Source organism: Chelonia mydas, chromosome 5 (genome assembly GCF_015237465.2).
Source record: "Chelonia mydas isolate rCheMyd1 chromosome 5, rCheMyd1.pri.v2, whole genome shotgun sequence".
NCBI lineage: Eukaryota > Metazoa > Chordata > Testudines > Cheloniidae > Chelonia > Chelonia mydas.
In genome coordinates this window covers 40,642,747-40,662,489 of record NC_051245.2, presented here as the reverse complement: position 1 = coordinate 40,662,489, position 19,743 = coordinate 40,642,747, and the positions used below count along the sequence as shown (strand labels likewise).

The window sequence follows — 19,743 nt, the reverse complement described above, 5'->3', positions numbered from 1 at the left end:
TAGACTTTCAAGTGCCAAAGTCAAAGATAAAGTATTTTAGAAGAAAAACTATATTGATTTATTTGATACCATCAATAGTTTGGGGCATGATGATATAAATCATCTATGAAAATCTCATTTATAAATTTGGGAAGTCTAAAAGAAATCTTTAATTTAGTATATTATTCATTTATTACAAAATTTATATACATCATTTTAGTTAACAGTAGCCTGAGCTCAGAACCTGCATGGTTTAAAATAATGGGAATAAAATACAATATTGCTTTTTTATATTTCAGAAGTAAAGTTATCATTCTACAAGTGGATATTTGGGGTGGATAGATAAGGTAATGGGGATACATCAGCAGACAGTAAGACTTCTTTTAAAAAGACACCAAATACAGTATTAGCATTAAGCAGCAGGTTCTGCTTATGACAGAACATCACTTCCATGGAAACATGGAAGACACATTTTTGTAATCTACTGTTGATACTGCCAGATTTTGTTGGCAGAATATTCTAGGCAAAGTATAGTGGCTTTGAAATTGCTCCAAAATAGTTTCCAAACTCTTTTAAAATACATATATAAAAATTCTACCCATTCTTATTATCTCTATTCAAAACAAACCATGTGTGTGTGTGCATACACACTTTTGTAGGAGGACTGGAAATAATTTTAGATTGTTATTCTGATCAACTTGCTTCTGCCTTCTTTCCTAGGAAGTGTGTAGAGAGCTCTGGTGCCTCAGCAAAAGTAACCGCTGTGTTACTAACAGCATTCCAGCAGCTGAGGGTACTCTTTGCCAGACAGGGAGCATTGAGAAAGGGGTGAGTTCAAATGATTTATTGTTTTAGAAGAAGTATAAACACTGCAAAAATGAAAAACTGAAAGTGCTTACTCTTTGATGCTTAGATGACATGCACTAATTCAGAATGTATTTGCATAATGAACTCCTCCCTAGTGGAAAAGTCCTAAATAATTTGATAGAAAATACCTTTTTTTTACACCAGTATCTATAATTTAATAAGAATTTTATCCTTGTTCTAGAATTTTATAGGTTAGCTTGAAAAATATGTAGAAAGGGTGTTATCCTCTATCAAATTCTATAGGTTTACAAATAAATTTCCATAAAACCCCAATTGATTTAATCTTTATTAAATTATATAGTACTCTTCCATAATGGATTATTTTAACTCTGGGCTCACCATGTTTTCATGAATGAGCCATGACATATATCTGGAGACTGAAAGTTTTTATTTTGTTTGAAGATAAAAAAAACTTTATTCTTCCAGCAATAAGCCAAATCACTCAGGCATGTAGAAAAAAGCTGTCATAGTAAAAGGCTTCTTTATGGTCCCCCATTTACCACTGACAGCTGTTTTGGCTTTTAGAGTTATTTCTATAAAACCCTGTTGTTTTCATAACTATTCAGTTTTAAAGGACTTTTCCATAAGAGCTGATAAACTTTCAGATGATAAGGGTTAACGGTGATATCTGCAGAAAGTAATTGTTTCAGTGGGGATACACAGAGATTTATTCTCTTCTATCTCAGATCTATAAAGGCTGTGTGTGTGTGTGTGTGTGTTTCTGCACATGTATATTTTTAATAAAAAATCTAACATTTTGTGTGGTTAGTAAAGAGCTCTGTTAATTTTTTTCCATGGAAAATTTTATGGCCGAAAATGTGTAGTCCATTCAGAACTATAAGCAGAAAGTGGAAATAGAAATATTTTAAAATAAATCAATTTACTGAATACAGAGAGAAACAGACCTGAAATAACTTGAGTTTCATATATCCATTTGCAAGGTAATATACAATGCACTTTACACAGGTTTGTTCAAACTGACAAGAATAATTGTATAAAACTATTCTGATAACTCTCTGGGAATTAGTGTATTTGTCAAAGCTACACTTGTAGATCAGTGTCTAAAATTTACTGCTCCAGACTGGATTTAGGCTAACAATGACCACTGTCATCTTTCCTCAGTTCTAACTCCTGCCATGTCAGCTGGGCTAGTTGCAACAAAGATTACACTACATTTTGACTTACAATCTGATGTTTAAATAAAGAGAATGAAAACTTTTGGGGAGCTGTCATAGTTTATTAATCCTTGCTGATGACTTCATTCAATATGTGCTGAGTTTGGAAGTATTGGTAAATCAAGTTAAATAATTTCAGTGATGGGGTCATAAAAATAGAATTTACAGTTAGCTAATAAAAATATGGAGACCTTCACATTCTACCAAAAAAGGAGTAATAGAAAATGATAGGATTCTTATTCTTAATCAGCAGTCTAGGTTTATTTTGGAAGCATCCACCCTAGCCAATGACAAGAAGCAATTTACCTCTATTTATATCTTTAAACCCATGAGACTACAGTGAAGAAGGAAAAATGCTCTAAAACACTGTTAGTGTCCATTTGCCAGAGATTACAATCATTCTCTTCTCTACAAAATATCATGTCCAGTCATCAGACACTTATTCCATCATTGGATTTTAGTAGCAGTCATGGGAGCATGTATACTTTTTACAAATGTAAAATTATTCATTCCACTAAACAGTAAAGAAGCTTATCTTTAAATTGGAACTTCAAAGTATCCTGTAAATTAGTAGTTCCTGATAGCAAAAAGCCATAAAGCACAAATTCTTTCCAAATACAAGGTTCAGTTCACCACACACTAAGGAGAATATAATAGCTTACATTTCTGTAACACCTATTATTATTATTAACACATATATTGAAGTTGTGCCTAAAGGCCACAACTGAATAGGTCCCCACTGTGCTAGGCACAGACCAATCATATTATAAATGACAATACCTATCCCAAAAAGCTTAACTGTACTTAAAACATATTGAGAAAACCAATTTCTGCTTTCAATTTAATTGGCATAAATTCTGAGTAAATGTGTTAAGTCAATGAAGTTACTCCAGATTTACAATGGTGTAAATGAGAGTAGAATTTGGTCCAGAGTGCAAGTGTGTGTAGTAAAGGCATATCTGCAGAGCTGGCAGCAATATCTGTAATTCAGATTTCCTAACATTTTTTATTACAAGGCCCTGCTTTCAGTTGCTTGTAAGCTTGCCAAACTTTACCCCATTTGGGTTGAAATTTTCTATGCAAGTTCTCTCTGAGGCTGAAGATATTTTTGAAAGTTTAAACAGCTATTTCTGACAAAGACATTATGGAATAATACATTGTTTTACCAATGTAAAAATTCTTATAACTGTTTTGTTGAGAAGCTCTAGTACTTTCATGCTTTGGTGCAGGGACCTGAAATTTGGCAAGGTGTTACCGTGGGCCAAAACGATGCCTTTTGCTTTCCTAGTGAAAACCCAGCCAGATTTGGCTGACACAGGAGCCTGAGATATTATTGTTTGTCCTTCTGTCATACATTGCAGGTCTTCTGATGCTGCTTCTGCATAATATTACATATATAAAAAGTACTCTATTATAAAATCATTAAGATTATTCTTTTCTTCATAAATTTATCCATTTGTTTTGCTTGGAAAATGGATTATAGATTGCTATCAATTATTTTATTAGCTAAGTTATCTTTAGAAAATTGATACAGTATTGTTCAAACTTTGTCTGTTAGGTAATTCACCAGCAGTTTTAAAAAAGTCATAACATACAGGCTGCAAGTAAAAGAATAAATAATGCAAACTTTTATAAATAATATTGCACATTTTTGTCATTACATTTAAAGCAACTCAAAAAGCATTAACTTTTTCTTAAGCCATCAACCTGAACTTGTTTTAGTCAGTACCAAAGTCCTCACAATCTGCTTCAGATCTGAAATAGGTGATGAATTGCAGACCATGGCAAAATTACAGACAAACAAAAGGTACAGTAGGCAATTTACCCATTTTCAGATGAAGATAAGGTAACTGTTGAAGTGATTTATTTGTAGACACTTTGTTCAGCATCGTTTGGGGGGTATTTATGTAGAGATTTGTATCACTACTGATTTAAACTGCTTTTAAATCATGCCCCCAGCGACATCTTGATTCCAGAAATCTCCTTGATTATATTGTATCCACAGATTTTTCCCATTATTTTGCTTTCCTTAGCCTACTGACACATTTTACTGATTGTGATAATGAAAGTCCAATTGAGCTCCTAAGTCAATAGGTTATTTCTTGGAAATGGATATAATTGATAGTATAGGGTGCACAGCCAAGGTTCTCACAGCAAATTTCAGTTGTAAAATTCTAAATGAACACTATGAGTTGCTTAGGTTTTAAAGAAGAGATTGTTGCATGCAAAGTGTAAATATCCTATACACAAAGAACAGTGTCAGTGGAAAGCTTATTGTTGGATTTTGAACTACATACCATAACAACATATTATGGAAGCTCCAGTTGCAGCACCATAGCTAAGGTGAGATAAATATTGCCCTTAAAGTAAATTCAACCTCTTTGTATGAAAAATAAGCATATTCCCCTCAAATGTAACACCTGGCATCACACTTTATTTTGTCTTTAATGATCTTTATAACAGAATAACACAGATTGTTCAAACTTCCCCTATAATTAAACTCGCTGAAATCTTGAGCCTAGGCTATATTGAAAGCATTGCGAGTTTTTTTCTGATTAATGGACATTTAGTCCCATTTTTTCTCATTACTGAAAGTTACTGCTACAGCAGGGAAAAATAATAATTCTATCACAGAGACTTCTATAAAGAACTGCCCTTTTTCAAAATAGCTGCAATTTCCTGTTTTTCTCAATGGGACTAAGGCTATGATCTGCTTTTAGCAAATATGACCATTTTGTCCATTCACCTGCTCCTTAGTGTTCTTCTCCTATTCCTGGCAGCAAATGGGGCCACATTTTCTGTGAGGGAAGTTTGTGCCCCCATTTTCATTAGAGAAATGAGAGGTGGTGGGCCTTTTGAAAGAGGACTTTTTTATTTCTTTGAAAGAGATTGTATTTACAAACCTCTGCTGAAGGATGAACTTTCAGTTTAAAAAAATAACAGCAAAAATGAGACTGCATCCTAAATATTTCTTTTCAAATGTAACCTATTGAACGCTTTTACCTAACAGAGAGCGGAAGTAGGAGGGGGATTTCGGGGTATATGTGTAGCAGGATATAGGGAAGTGCAAGAAGCAGTGGAAATTTGGAGGACAAGGGGGGGGGGGTGGGAAGTGTGGTGTACACCCTGTCTGTTTTGTACTGCTCTGGAAAAACCAGGCAGCAGAAAACACAGTTTGGCTGTTTTGTGGTGCTCCAGAATGATATAAAGTAGCCAGAGCACACCAGTAAATCTGTCCAGAAAAGTTAAAATTAAAAAATAGATTTAAGATTTTTACTTTGTATCTTCAGATTATTAGAAATACCACATGGTAATAGTCTCTTTCAATTTTTTGTTTTTGTATTAATTTTTTAATTAAAAAAACAAGGACATTTCCTGACAAAAATTATGTTAAAATGGAGTGAAGATTGATAATACATATTAGTATTGTAGGGTAGAATACATTACAAAGCTATTGTGACTATCTCAAAACAAAGTGTTATAAACCAAGAAAATTCACATTAAGATTAAATTGAAAAGAAATTCATGTATGCTAAGGGTATGGAAACATGCAATTAGTCCTTCCAAGCAGCTTTAACTTTGCTCTGCAGTGAAAGCAGAAGGGAAAATAAAAAGAAACTGTAATATGTCTTTAAAAATCAGTTTAATCAGTAACCACAAATATAAAAATGCCTTAATTATAGTCAATTATAGCTATTGGGTGGTGTCACAACAGGGTAGGGTTAACATTGTTTGGATGTCCTAACTGCACAATTCCATGCTTTAAACTTGTTTAGATTTCCTTTAAGTTTAACTTTAACTCTGAATTTCCTGAATTTACAATGCTTGGTTTTGGGATAATTACAACTTCCTTATAATATATTTTACCCTAAATTACTGACATAAAGTCTCAATTTTAACTCTTTTTTAAAGTAGTTTGTTCTGGGAATTATATATTAAATATTGTATCTGTCTCTGTGCAGGTACTTATATGACCCTCATCAACATAGTATTTGAATTTCCAAGCACTTTTAATAGGCTTATAAAATGGATGCTTGCCTTTAATGGATGGAATCATTATCACTTACTTTTTTACTATAAATATCTGTTATTAAAAAAAAATAAAACTCTTCAAATGTAACTTACTGAAATACTTCTTTACCCACCAGTGCATAACCTAATCTGTGGAAAGCATTTCCTCAAACTATTAAGGAGAAGATTTTAACAGGATTCAATAAAGAATTAGACATTTATATGAATAATAAGAGAATCCATAGTTACATTAGAAAGGAAAATATAGACCCTCATGCTTCAGGGCATCCAGCCACTAACTGCCTGGATTTAGGGAAAGAAACTCCATATGGAGAACCTTGCCTCGGACAGATCCATGAATATCTGCATAATCTCCAATCAGTGGGTTTTGTTAGAACCACAGGCACCTTCCACAGGGCAAACCCTACTGCCCTAATGAAAAAAGTCCATTAAAACTGACTACATTTGCTTATGTCAGCTGTGTTTCTTTTAGAGAAAGAGACGGTATTTTGAACTAGGATTTAAAATATTCTGCCTCAGATGTTTTGAATGGGCACATAAGAATGCCCTTTTTTGTTTCTCTAGCTGGTGGAGCATGAGGTTTTGTAAACAGAACTGTGATGCCCTACAGCAGCCTTACTTAAAAAGAAGCTATATTAAAGGTAGACAGCTATAAAAATCCTTATAGTTTAGAAAAATGTTATAAAAAAGTGACTGGCATGTGTATGGCTAGCAAAATAAGAAGGCTAAAGGTCTCATTTATTTATGTTGATGCTAAACTCTAATGTGTGTGTGTGGGTATATATAAATACTTCTGTACATGAATGCACTTGTTGAAGGTAAATTACAGTCATTTCATTATTGATATTGCCATGTTTTTTCAATGTTCCTTCATTATGATTATGCATATAGCACCTTTTATATCAAAGCACATTTGACAATTTAGAATGGACTTCTTGTTAAAGAATATAATTTTCTGATTGCCCTCCCTACCTGCATTAATTGGAGAGAGAGTGTTTCAGTTTACCGAAAGCCACATCCTTACTCATATAAAACACCTGTTAAAAATTGGAGTTTTGCCTGAATAACTTCAGGCTATATTCTGCTCTCAGTTACATTGCTGAAAATCCAGAGTAACTATGTTCATCTTAAGTAGAGTTACCCCTGGATTTTCACCAAGCATAGAAAGCAGAATTTGGTCCTAAATAAGGAGTGCAGGATTTGACCTCATATTACGTAAAAAAATTTGTCACACCAGATTTATGAGATGATAAAATTATTGTAATCTGCATCATTTTATAACGGGTTCCTGGCTTCATACTGACAGTATGTATGTTCAGAGTATGTAACACATATGGCAGATGCTCAGCTATTGTCTGAAAAATATTTCAGTAGACATGTTAATTCAGTCTCTGAACAAATAGTAGCTGGCACATATAATGATTTTCTATACCCCATCCCTGGTGTCTTGGCATTGCTTTTATTATGTCTGCAGTGTTAGTGTACTGAAATACTGCAACAAATTCCTTTTCCATTGTAACTTCAACCAGACTTTTTTTAATAAAAGAAAATATCATCATAAAAATTCCTTAATGGGGAACTTTCCATATTGTGTTATCAAACTATTAGTTGAATAGTAAGTGGAGTGTTTTTACTTAAGCAGTCTTAGAAACAGATCTTAATGTCTAAATTCTAAAAGAATTGAAAAGACACCAGTCCTCTTTAATGAGAAATTCTAAGTAGGGTTGTGAATAGAAAAAAAGAAAGTTAGTCTTTAAACTTAAGCTCCTGGTGTATGTTAAGGATTTATAATACAGGATTTAGCTAAAGATAATTAACAAATCACATGAGCCCTCACCAATGTCTAAACATGGCTAGAGAAAGTAAGATATCAGTCTGTTATCTATACAGGGAATGCTAATGCCTATAATTGGTCATTGTCTGACCCTTATATTTTTCTGTCCTGATAACTCTATCAGCCTGAAAGCTAATTCTGTGTTTTCTGTAAAATCTTTCAGTGGTGTTATCAGGGAGAGTGCGTACCTTTTGGCACTTGGCCCCAGAGCATAGATGGGGGTTGGGGTCCGTGGTCAATATGGGGAGAGTGCAGCAGGACCTGCGGGGGAGGAGTCTCCTCATCCATAAGACACTGTGACAGTCCAGCGTAAGTAGCTAAAGTAAGCCGGAGCCAACAAAAAGATACATTTGGAAATTATTCAAAATTGTGGTTTCACATATTATCTGTAAAAATGTTTCACTAGTGTGCCAACACGTGTCTTAAAAAGAGCAGACAGAAACAGCTATACAGGAGAAGTTTGCTAAGCATTGTTTCACATTTTTTAAATGTATGCATTATACATGTACTATAAAGAAAGTCAGGCTTTATATTTAGCATTAACCAGAAAAACTTTCCTCCACAAACCTATTTATGCAAAATTAATTTATCTATGCTTTAGATATAATTCTGTCTTCTTAAAATATTATGTCTATGTTGTTCATATTGTATGTAAAATAACGATTGCTATTTAAGTATTAAAAAGCAACACAGAATATTTTAAGGGTTAGGAATACAAAGAGTTACATACAAATCACAGTGAATAAAAATTACTGCCCATGGAATAAATTTTGCCCATATCACATCTGATACTAATTGTTTTCCAGAGCTGCCACTCCCCATTGACTCTTTATATGGTTTGGCTACTCCTCTCCCCACCACTACTGTCTGTCGACCAAGCCAGCTGTCTTCTTCCCCACTGCTCCTATTATTTACAGTTTTGTCCTTCCCTGGTGCTCCTGTCACCTTTGTCTGCTTCTCTGTGTCCTAATCCACGTTCCAGAGAAGGTCTATCAGGCAGGCACTCTTCTTTCTCTCGCCACCACTTCTCATTTTAAGTCAGGAGCTTCTCTTTGCCCCTACTGTTGCTCTTTTTCTGACTAGGCCCCCCCTTGCTTTTTCTACTACTGCTTGCTCTTTTCAGGTTTATTACACCTCATCCTGGCTACAGTTACCTGTAGCCTGGGACACTTCTCTTCAGCCCTACTTTTTTTCTCTTCATGCCTGGTGGTGTCCATTTCCTTCCCCAACACTGCTCTCATAAGACTGAATTCTCCTCAATACATCAGGTGACATAAAGATATGATTTTAGAATAATGTTATTTGATTAAGTGTGATATAAAATACCTATGAAATGAAAATTTGTTAAATAAATTTTCTAGTTACTTATAGATATTTAATTAATTTTAAAATAAAATAGAATACTAAGATTTTTTTCTTACCTGCTTTTTACTTAATTATCATCAGCCAGTCATGTGGTGCCTGACTAAACTCTCACGGAAGTCTACGTAGCCTTTCCTTGGACTTCAGAGAGAGATTGATGGGGTCTTGATGACATTGGGCACTTTGAGGGCCAATTTTGGTTCAGTCACACTAATGTAAATCTGGAATGACACTGTGGCTTCAGTGGAGTTACTCCAGATTCACAACTGTGTAATTTAGATCAGAATAAGATAACTGCTCTATAAAGAATGCAGCCTTAGCTACTGACCTCATAATATGACAAATAATCTTTCTATATTTTGTTATATCTACAGATTTAATATGTGAAATTAATACATAATGTTTGCACACTATTCATTATAATTTTGAAAGGCCAGCATGGATAAATAGAAGGAATATATTTTAATTGCCATTTTATTGTATATAGTTTAATTCTATAGTTTGTGGATCTATGCAAACTACATAAATATTATATAAAGTTAGGATTTTCAAAAGTGCTCTGCAGTGCTCTATTTCTGCTCCCATTGAACTCACTGGTCAAATTCTCATTGATTTTGGTGGGAGAAGAGTTAGGCCAACTTTAAGCACTTTTGAAAATCCCACTGTAAATTGTATATATATAACTGTATTTATTTACATCCTACATACACAGTATAAAGTCATGTATATACTAATACAACACATAAATAAATGTTCTTTCAGACCTTCTGGTGGAGGAAAGTACTGTCTTGGAGAAAGGAAACGATATAGATCCTGTAACACGGATGTGAGTAAAACTGTATTCAACTATAATAATTAATCAGCTGTCTGTTTTTTTCCTCTGGAATCAATGGACAAAATTTGTTTTACTGCACTGCACTTTAAGTGGGGAGTGGGGGCTGTTGTCCAGCTTGCTGGGGGAAGGGGAATAGTGCTTTACGTCCAGGAGGGGAGCGAGGCTCAGAAGCTGTTGCAAAAAGAGGGAGTGGGTCAGCATGTTGACGCAGACGCATCCCCAGGGACCGGAAGGGCTGGGGAGTTCAAAAGGGGCAAGCCTGGTGGGGGAAGCCCCTTTTCCCCAGACCAGGTGGCAGCACCCACCCTCCCTCCCCTTGAGGTGGCAAAATACCTGGTTTGGTCAGGACCTGCTATGGGCATTGCTCTAGCCGCTCTTTTCTAGGAGTGCTGGGAAGTAATTTTTTCCTCACCACCAGATTGGCTTAGGTGGAGTGAGGGGTTTTTCGCCTTCCCCACAGCAGGTTCAAGAAGGGCTTTGTTATGGTGAGCAGGGAAGGGTGTTAGGCTATGATGTAGCAACTCATTGTGTAAGTGTGGGGCGGATGTCCAGTGCAGGTACTCCATAGGGAAGGGATACAGGATAAATGGCTTGGTAAATGATTTTAAGAGGAGGTGGTTAAAGGAGTAAAATAAGAGGGGAGCGGGGGGGTTGGGGCTCCTATGAATGGTAAGGCAGGAATTTGAGGGGGCAGGGATGGTAAGGTCCCAGAAATGGGTTGGCTGGGGGTGTGCTGATGGAAGCCCCCATCCCCCAGATGAACCATGTAGTGAACCATGTAGTTACCTGCACTACACACTTTATCTGCCAGGTAGTCCCAGACATCAAATAATGATGTTGCAGCTCAGGCTGTCAAGCAATTAAAAAAATTAATCGCGATGAATCGTGTGATTAATTGCTCTGTTAAATAATAATACAATACCATTTATTTAAATATTTTGGATGTTTTCTACATTTTCAAATATATTGATTTCAGTTACAACATAGGATACAAAGTGTACAGTGCTCACTTTATATTTATTTTTATTACAAATATTTGCACTGTAAAAAACAAAACTAATAGTATTTTTCAATTCACCTCATACAAGTGATGTAGTGCAATCTCTTTATCATGAAAGTTGAAGTTACAAATGAAGAATTATGTACAAAAAAAACTGCATTCAAAAATAAAACAATGTAAAATTTTAGAGCCTGCAAGTCCACTCAGTCCTACTTCTTGTTCAGCCTATCCCTCAGACAAACAAGTTTGTTTACATTTGCAGGAGATAACGCTGCCCGATTCTTGTTTACAATATCACCTGAAAGTGAGAACAGGCATTCTAATGGCAATGTTGTAATCGGTATCGCAAGATAGTTACGTGCCAGATGTGCTAACGATTCATATGTCCTTTCATGCTTCAACCACCGTTCCAGAGGACATGTGTCCATGCTGATGATGGATTCTGCTCGATAACAATCCAAAGCAGTATGGACCGACACATGTTCATTTTCATTATCTGAGTCAGATGCCACCAGCAGAAGGTTGATTTTCTTTTTTGGAGGTTCAGTTTCTATAGTTTCCGCATCGGAGTGTTGCTCTTTTAAGACTTCTGAAAGCATGCTCCACACCTCGTCCCTCTCAGATTTTGGAAGGCACTTCAGATTCTTAAACCTTGGGTTGAGTGCTGTAGCTATCTTTAGAAATCTCACATTAGTACCTTCTTTGTGTTTTGTGAAATCGGCAGTGAAAGTGTTCTTAAAATGAACAACATGTGCTGGTCATTATCTGAGACTGCTATAACAAGAAATATATGGCAGAATGCGGGTAAAACAGAGCAGGGGACATACAATTCTCCCCCAAGAAGTTTAGTCATAAATTTAATTAACGCATTATTTTTTTAACAAGTGTCATCAGCATGGAAGCATGTCCTCTGGAATGGTGGCCGAAGCATGAAGGGGCATATGAATATTTAGCATATGTGGCATGTAAATACCTTGCAGTGCCACCTACAAAAGTGCGCTGCAAATGCCTGTTCTCACTTTCTGGTGACATAGTAAATAAGAAGAGGTCAGCATTATCTCCTGTAAATGTAAACAAACTTGTTTGTCTTAGCGATTGGCTGAACAAGAAGTAGGATGGAGTGGACTTTTAGGCTCTGAAGTTTTACATTCTTTTGTTTTTGGTGCAGTTATGTAACAAAAAAAAATCTCCATTTATAAGTTGCACTTTCATGACAAAGAGATTCCACTACAATACTTGTATGAAGTGAACTGAAAAATACTATTTCTTTTGTTTATCATTTTGCAGTGCAAATATTTGTTATAAAAAATAATATACACTTTGATTTCAGTTACAACACAGAATACAATATCTATGAAAATGTAGAAAAACATCCAAAATATTTAATACATTTTAATTGGTATTCTATTGTTTAACAGTGTGATTAAAACTGTGATTCATTGCGATTACTTTTTTAAATCACCAATAATTTTTTTGAGTTAATCGCGTGAGTTAACTGTGATTTATTGACAGCCCTAGTTGTGGCCTGATTAAAACCATATCAAGTGTCTCCTGTCCTTCTTTCGGTATATCTGGACAACTGGTTCAACTCCAAGGACTTCAGTGGAGTTATAGAAGTGTTGCATTTTGCACTCTGTCTGCATCTAGCATAGATCCTTGACCTGAACAGTCTGATGTCATGTCAGGTGCTTAGACAAATAAATATTTAAGTATCTTTTATAACAAAAGATCATTCTGTATAATTTTTCTTTAATGCAGCCTCATCAGTCAATTTATAAAGTCTTCATTGGCCTAATCTCTCTGTTTTAATGTCTACGTTTGTTTAATCTGAAACTAAAGGTCATCCATAGAAACTGCTCTAGAATACTTTGGTCTTTTACTTAGACTCAACCATCTTGTGGGTTATTGCTCTTTTTAGTTAATATATTTTATTAATTAAGAAAAACCCATATGTGGCATTTAAGGCTTCAGTGAAATTATAACAGGGATGAACTTGCCCAAGAGAATAAGATACAATAGGTTGCACTAGCACTTAGAAGTATAGAAATTCTAGGTTAATGGAAAAGTGTTTAGCTCTTCTTGCACAAAACCTTCACCACTCTCAGTTTCACACTCTCAATATCCAGAGGGTAATACATTGTTTTATCTCCAGCAAATACTGAAATGTTATGCACAACTAGTGAAAAATTTCCCAACTAAACTTTTTTCGATGGAAAATGTCTTTCTGACAAAATAAAAATACTTGCGGAAGTTTGAAAAAGATCAAAATGAAGTATTTTATTTAATTCAGTGGGAGGGAAAACAACTTTCTATTACTTGCTTATGTGTGAGTTCAGGGTGAATGTGGGGTGTAATAAATGAGGAGGATTTCAGTGTTTCCCAAGAATATGGCGATTTATTCCTTTTATCACCCATGAAATGGCCAATTATTTTCCTTTTTTTACCTTCCCAGGATATATTCCATCCATATTACCCCACACAACAGAGTAGATTGGGAAGACACCTCTGTTCCCCTAAATGTGTGTAATAACATGGCTTCAGTTATGTTGCAACTAAGATATTAAATTTAGTTAACTCTGTGATAGAATCTCCTACTTTGTCAAAGATTATGGTCTTTGTCACAAAGGTCTGGTTTCAACAGAGCTGAGGTGTTCTACTATGCAAGACTGAGACTGGAGAACTGGGACCAATTGCAGATCACTGGCCCCATATGAGTAGAGAAGAAATGATCCTGGGAATATAGAGGCCTTAGCAAATGGGAACACCAGATGAAGAGGGTGGTGCTATTGTCTTGGATGATCAGAATAGGCACGGAGACAAGGAGCACACAGCTGAATCAGACTGTGGAATGGAAGCATGAACTTCACTTTTGCAGGAAGTCTTTGCTTGTGAACCTCTTGGCGATCTTCAGAGGTTTGGATAACCCACAGGAGGACCAACAAAGGCAGGATTGGACTTTATCAGTGGAGTTAATGCCTCCATTCCTAGTCATAACCTCTTCTTCCCCTCTCCCTGACCCCTGGGATGGATGGAGGGGACAGAGAGAGTGGGAGCACAGTAGATGGACCTAGTTATGGATCAGAGCCATGTACCTTATACCTGCAGTTAAGTCCTGCCTCTGTCAACTGTCCCGTGAGTCATCAGAGGCACAGCTGCCCCAAGGAGCCACTGTTGACTCCTCAGAAAGAAAGCCCTGAAGGGGAGACTGAACCCACCCCATGTCTCCAGATATGAGCAGTTCATCTGGGGTGGAGCTTTTATGGAAGAGACAGGAATGCCTCCTTACCCCTAGCATTGACAATTACTTCCTCCTCCCCCAACAAATGGGATCTTTACCACAGCCCGACCACCATTCTGCTGTTATGTGCTGCTCTGTTCCCGGACACTCTATTCTTGGCAGTGGGCCCCCAGTGTCCTAACTTGTTGAAGATTGAATAAGGATACAAAGAAGGGCTGGATGCCCTTGCTACATGTGTATCTTAGGTTTACAACTTTACAACACCATAAATTGCATGTAGCCTGCATAACAGGAATTGTGCAGGGCTTTTTGTGAAATTCTTGTCAGTTATGCCAAAAAAGACATATTTTTATCTAAATTATTTGAAAACTACTATGTTTTATATTAGAGGGGAGCATCCTAAGTGCCTGTGTGAAATTATGGGGTAATTTTATATGGTAAGAAGCTGGCAGGAAGAGAGTAAAAAGTCGTGGGATTCAGCCAGGCACTTTTTTAAAAAGAATGATTTTTGAATGTATGTATCTGAGAACAGGAGAAGGTTTCAGGCTACATAGTCATCTGAAATTTTGAGAGACACAGGAGTTTTTCCATTTTTTTATTTTACATTGTTTGCAAAGGTTTGAGGTAGAGAAGAGTATGACGGTCACACTGAAAATCAAAGGGAACCTTTAATGTATTGGAATAGAGTATTGTTGGCCCAGAACTTAGAGAAGATCAGCTCATGAATGAAGAACAGCTGGTTGAAGCTGACCCCAAGCAAGACAGAAGTTATGCTGTTGGGCAAAGGAAAGCTTTTTGAAGTGTTTGAAGCCACAGCAGTCTGCTCTGATTGAAGATATACATCCACAATTGGTCAATTCAGTTGGTAGTTAAGGAATTCTCTTGGATTCCTTGCTGACACTAAACTTACATAGCAGTATCTGTGAGTAACACTTTCTACCATCTTCAGTTAGCTAGGAGACTCCATCCCATCCTGACAGATGTTGACCTGGTCTCAGTAATATATGGCTTTATCACCTCTTGGCTGGACTACAGCAATTCAATATACCTGGGCATGAAGCCTTCAGTGCTTAGGAAACACCAGCTAATACAGAATGCTGCAGCACTTCTCCTCAGCAACAGAGGCTACTGCAACAATATCAAACCTGTCTTCTGCTCCCTCGCTCCCTTCAATGGCTTCCAACAGACAGAGCTTTCTTTGGGGGACAATCCAAGACCATGGAATGAATTCCCACAAGACCATCACAAACATCACCACCTTCTGCTTCAAATGCAAAGCACATTTCTTTGGCTTGCCTTCTCTAACATAAACACATAGCAACATGCATATTTGTTTAAAAAAAAACAACCCTACCAAAACAAAACTGTGCCCTGCACACACTTCTCCCCTGGGGAAAGGATGGGAGAACAAATGTTGTGACAAATGTTAAGCAAGTTGCATAATGCACTACTGGAAGGCTCTCAGATATTATGGTTCTGACACTCACTGTGTTCTATGTTTTAGAAGCTGCCAGAACACAGACAGATTATCAGTATGTATATTTAATATATAGGGTTATTTGGACCCCACCATGATTGTGTAGTTTCTCCATATCATGGTTGGTTAAGTAAACAACAGCAAAGGACACAAGAGATGGCAACAAGTATGGTTGTCTAATATGTGCTACTAGACTGGTTATTCCTATGAAACTCAGGTGACGTTTACTTCAAGAAAAACATGAAGCCCATTTGGGAACTGTAAAAATGAAAGTCCTTATCAGGAGTTGTGTAGTGGCCAGAGACTGATACACAAATAGAGGTAATGGCAAAACAATGTGAAGGTTGTCAGCAAACAGAGGCCTAAACATGCCCCTCTGCATCCTTGGGAGTAGCCAGCCATTGGAGTGAATCCTCACAGACTGTGCTGGTCAGTTTATTGGACATACGTTTTTGATTGCAGTAGATGCCCATTCTAAATGGCCTGAGGTATTCTGTGTGAAGTCAACTAATTTAGAGCAAATGATAGAAGTGTTAAGACAATATTGTTTTCAGAGACAGGAATTCCTGAACAGGTTGTATGTGACAAGGAACTCAATTTATATCTAAAGAGTGTCAATTGTTTGTCAAAATAAATGGTTTCAAGCATGTGACTTCAGATCCTTACTACTCTGCTGAAACAAATGGATTAGTGGAAAGACTTATCAACACATTCAGGCAAGTGATTCATGCTGTGGCTCCAGATAGAGGTAGGTTACAACACATGACTGAGAATTTTCTATTGGCCTAAAGGAATTTAGTACATCCTACTACAAATCAGACACCTGTGTTGCTGTCTATGGGATGTACCTAGGGAGGTGGTAGAATCTCCTTCCTTAGAAGTTTTTAAGGTCAGGCTTGACAAAGCCCTGGCTGGGATGATTTAATTGGGGATTGGTCCTGCTTTGAGCAGGGGGTTGGACTAGATGACCTCCTGAGGTCCCTTCCAACCCTGATATTCTATGATTCTATGATTCTATGTAATTTAAGGTCTATCCTGGTCTTGTTAAAGCCCAACCTACAGCAGGCCATTGTAACAGGGTATATTTGGCCCTTTAATGCCAGAGGGAGAAGTCTCAAAGCCAGACAACCCCTTCCAAGACAGAGAGAGACCCAAAGAATAACAGAGTCATACACAGAGACAGTGATGAAGTGATACTAAGGTAACAGTTGGTGTCTGGAAAACCCCCAGGCTGCTGTTACTTTTAGGGCTAGTGGCAAGTTCTGGGAAAGAGGGCAGCATGTAATCTGCCTCTTCCCTCATAACAGAGAGAGACACTGATAGATAGGAAGAGCATTGCCTGCTAATTTTTCTCAGGCCAGGAAGAATAAGATGGAACTGTTTGACTCTGCCTCCAAAAATGTGGAAGAATATTGAAAACTTTCCACCCCAGCAGGAATGGAGAAAGGAATGTTTGGAAGTGAAGATCTTGTTAAAGTTTTGTTTATTTGAGAGGCTTTGCTTTCAGTGTGGGCAGAGCCAGTTGGATGTAATTTAATGGGCCAGCTAGGAGAACACAGCTCAGGGTCACAGCATGCAACAGACACTCTTAAGAAACAGTGTGGTCAAATGGTCACAAATAGTCTGAGACTGAACTAATTTGTAGAAACCTGACATGATTACCTCACAGAATAGTTCTCTCTGTTAAGCTGGCTGGAAACAGGAAATCCCTCTCTGTGAAAAATTTTGCATTGTTGGAAAAATTTTCATTCTGAACTAGGACGAAACATTAAAAACACAAAGTTCTTCTTCGAGAGATGTCCCTGTGGGTGCTCCACTCCAGGTGTTGGTGAGTCCCTGCGCCTTTGCTCGGAGATTTTTACATCAGTACTCGTACCGGTCACGCATGTGGAAAGCCTGCCCCCACACTCTGAGTGTACCTTAATAGTACGCATGCGCGACTGGTCTCCTCAGTTCCTTCTCTACCGTCCTTGCCCTGAGACGGAGCTCAGCAGACTCGTTAGAGAATTTTTCTCTCCCCTGTTCAACTTGTTTTCCCACTTAGTTTAGCTTACCAGTAATAGTTAGGTACCCTTTTCCCTTCTCTTCTCTTTTAAAAAAACAAAAAAAACAAAAAAAAAAACAAAAAAACTTTTTTGTTCCTGTTAGCGCAGCCGCTTCCGACATGCCTGGCTCTCCAGGTTTTAAGCGCTGCTCTAATTGTAATGATGCCATTCCTCTTTCAGATGGCTATTCTAAATGTATTAAATGTTTGGGGGAGTCCCACATTCCTCAGAAATGTGCCCACTGCAGCAAGTTGAAATCCAGGGCATGCAAAGACAGGGAGCTGCAGCTAAAACTGCTCTTGCTGCAAAAATCTCTCGCACCGGCCTCAGACCCGGGCTCTGACTCTGCTGTACACTGCAGCCCCCCTGTTTCAAAGAGACTAAAGGAAACTTCAAAAAACCATCAGTCTCTCACCCGCAAAGGGACAGGCCTTCTCTGGGGACTGCTTCCCTCCCTGCGCTCCCCCCGGCTGAGTTCCTTTGATGCGCCGGGCTCCTCCAGCCACACAAAACCTGCCTGCGGCTGTGGCGCTCACACTAACCTCCGGTGCCGAGGCTTCAAGCTTTCAGTTGCCTGCCTCTCACATAGCACCGTTCGACACCGCAATGGAAGCGGTGCCGATGCATACTAGCCTGCCTGACCCACCGCAGGCTCCTCTCACTCTCCTGGCACCGTCAGCCTTTGAACTAGCTGACAGTGACAGAACGCTCGGGACACCGGTGCAGAGGAATCCCTCCTCACAACAAATTCCTCTCGCTCAGCCCTCCCCTCACAGAGGCACTGCGGCACCGCCTTTCACACACTCAAGGGGCCTCCTGGTGTCACCTATCTTGCAGTCACCGCTACTTAACACCTACTTCTCTCTGGACCCTCAGGCAAGGTCTGCACAGCTTTCCTCCAGTGATGAGGAATCTGGGCGGCAGGGGGAATTTTCACCTTATCAGATCTCCCGTCCACAGACCCCAGTCAAGAGAGGTCATAGAAAAGCTGCCTCATCCTACTTCGAGGGTCCTGCCCCATGATGCGTGAACCCCTGGATGGCACTACACATGCCCTTCCCACCACAGTGGCAATATTGGGCTCTATAGGCTCCTTATACTCAGGACCACACTCGTTATACCAGTGCAGCCAGGCGTGAGACCTGTTCGGTACCACCAGCTGACGACCCTGCCACTGACTCCAGACACCAGGCAGCCCTGTCACAACTGCAAGAGCAAGCATGGCTTGCCTCTAACCCGGTGGAACCAGTTGTTCTGCCTGATGAAGCATTGCTTCCTCCTCCTCCAACATCTTTGGACAACTTCTCAAAATTTCAAGACCTTCAAAAAGGGAAGAAGGAGGATCCTGGGAACTACAGGCCAGTCAGCCTCACCTCAATCCCTGGAAAAATCATGGAGCAGGTTCTCAAGGAATCAATTCTGAAGCACTTAGAGGAGAGGAAAGTGATCAGGAACAGTCAGCATGGATTCACCAAGGGCAAGTCATGCCTGACTAATCTAATTGCCTTCTATGACGAGATAACTGGTTCTGTGGATGAAGGGAAAGCAGTGGACGTGTTGTTCCTTGACCTTAGCAACGCTTTTGACACTGTCTCCCACATATTCTTGTCAGCAAATTAAAGAAGTATGGGCTGGATGAATGCACTATAAGGTGGATAGAAAGTTGGCTAGATTGTCGGGCTCAACGGGTAGTGATCAATGGCTCCATGTCTAGTTGGCAGCCAGTATCAAGCGGAATGCCCCAAGGGTTGGTCCTCGGGCCGGTTTTGTTCAATATCTTCATAAATGATCTGGAGGATGGTGTGGATTGCACCCTCAGCAAGTTTGCAGACGACACTAAACTGGGAGGAGTGGTAGATACGCTGGAGGGTGGGGATAGGATACAGAGGGACCTAGACA

At 38.4% G+C, this 19,743-nt stretch overlaps 1 protein-coding gene across 4 annotated transcripts in view; it reads left to right on the top strand.

Moving 5' to 3' along the window:
- The window catches only part of ADAMTS6 (ADAM metallopeptidase with thrombospondin type 1 motif 6), a 319,882-nt gene that overhangs the window by 189,789 nt on the left and 110,350 nt on the right, over positions 1 to 19,743 (top strand). For 2 of the 4 annotated variants that reach the window (XM_007058991.4, XM_027821493.3), the window contains 3 exons: positions 700 to 807; positions 8,051 to 8,196; positions 10,012 to 10,075. In XM_007058991.4, the coding sequence (XP_007059053.2) occupies positions 700 to 807; positions 8,051 to 8,196; positions 10,012 to 10,075 (318 nt within the window). The remainder of the gene's footprint in view (positions 1 to 699; positions 808 to 8,050; positions 8,197 to 10,011; positions 10,076 to 19,743) is intronic. The other 2 variants (XM_037902909.2, XM_043546883.1) reach the window with 2 other exon arrangements.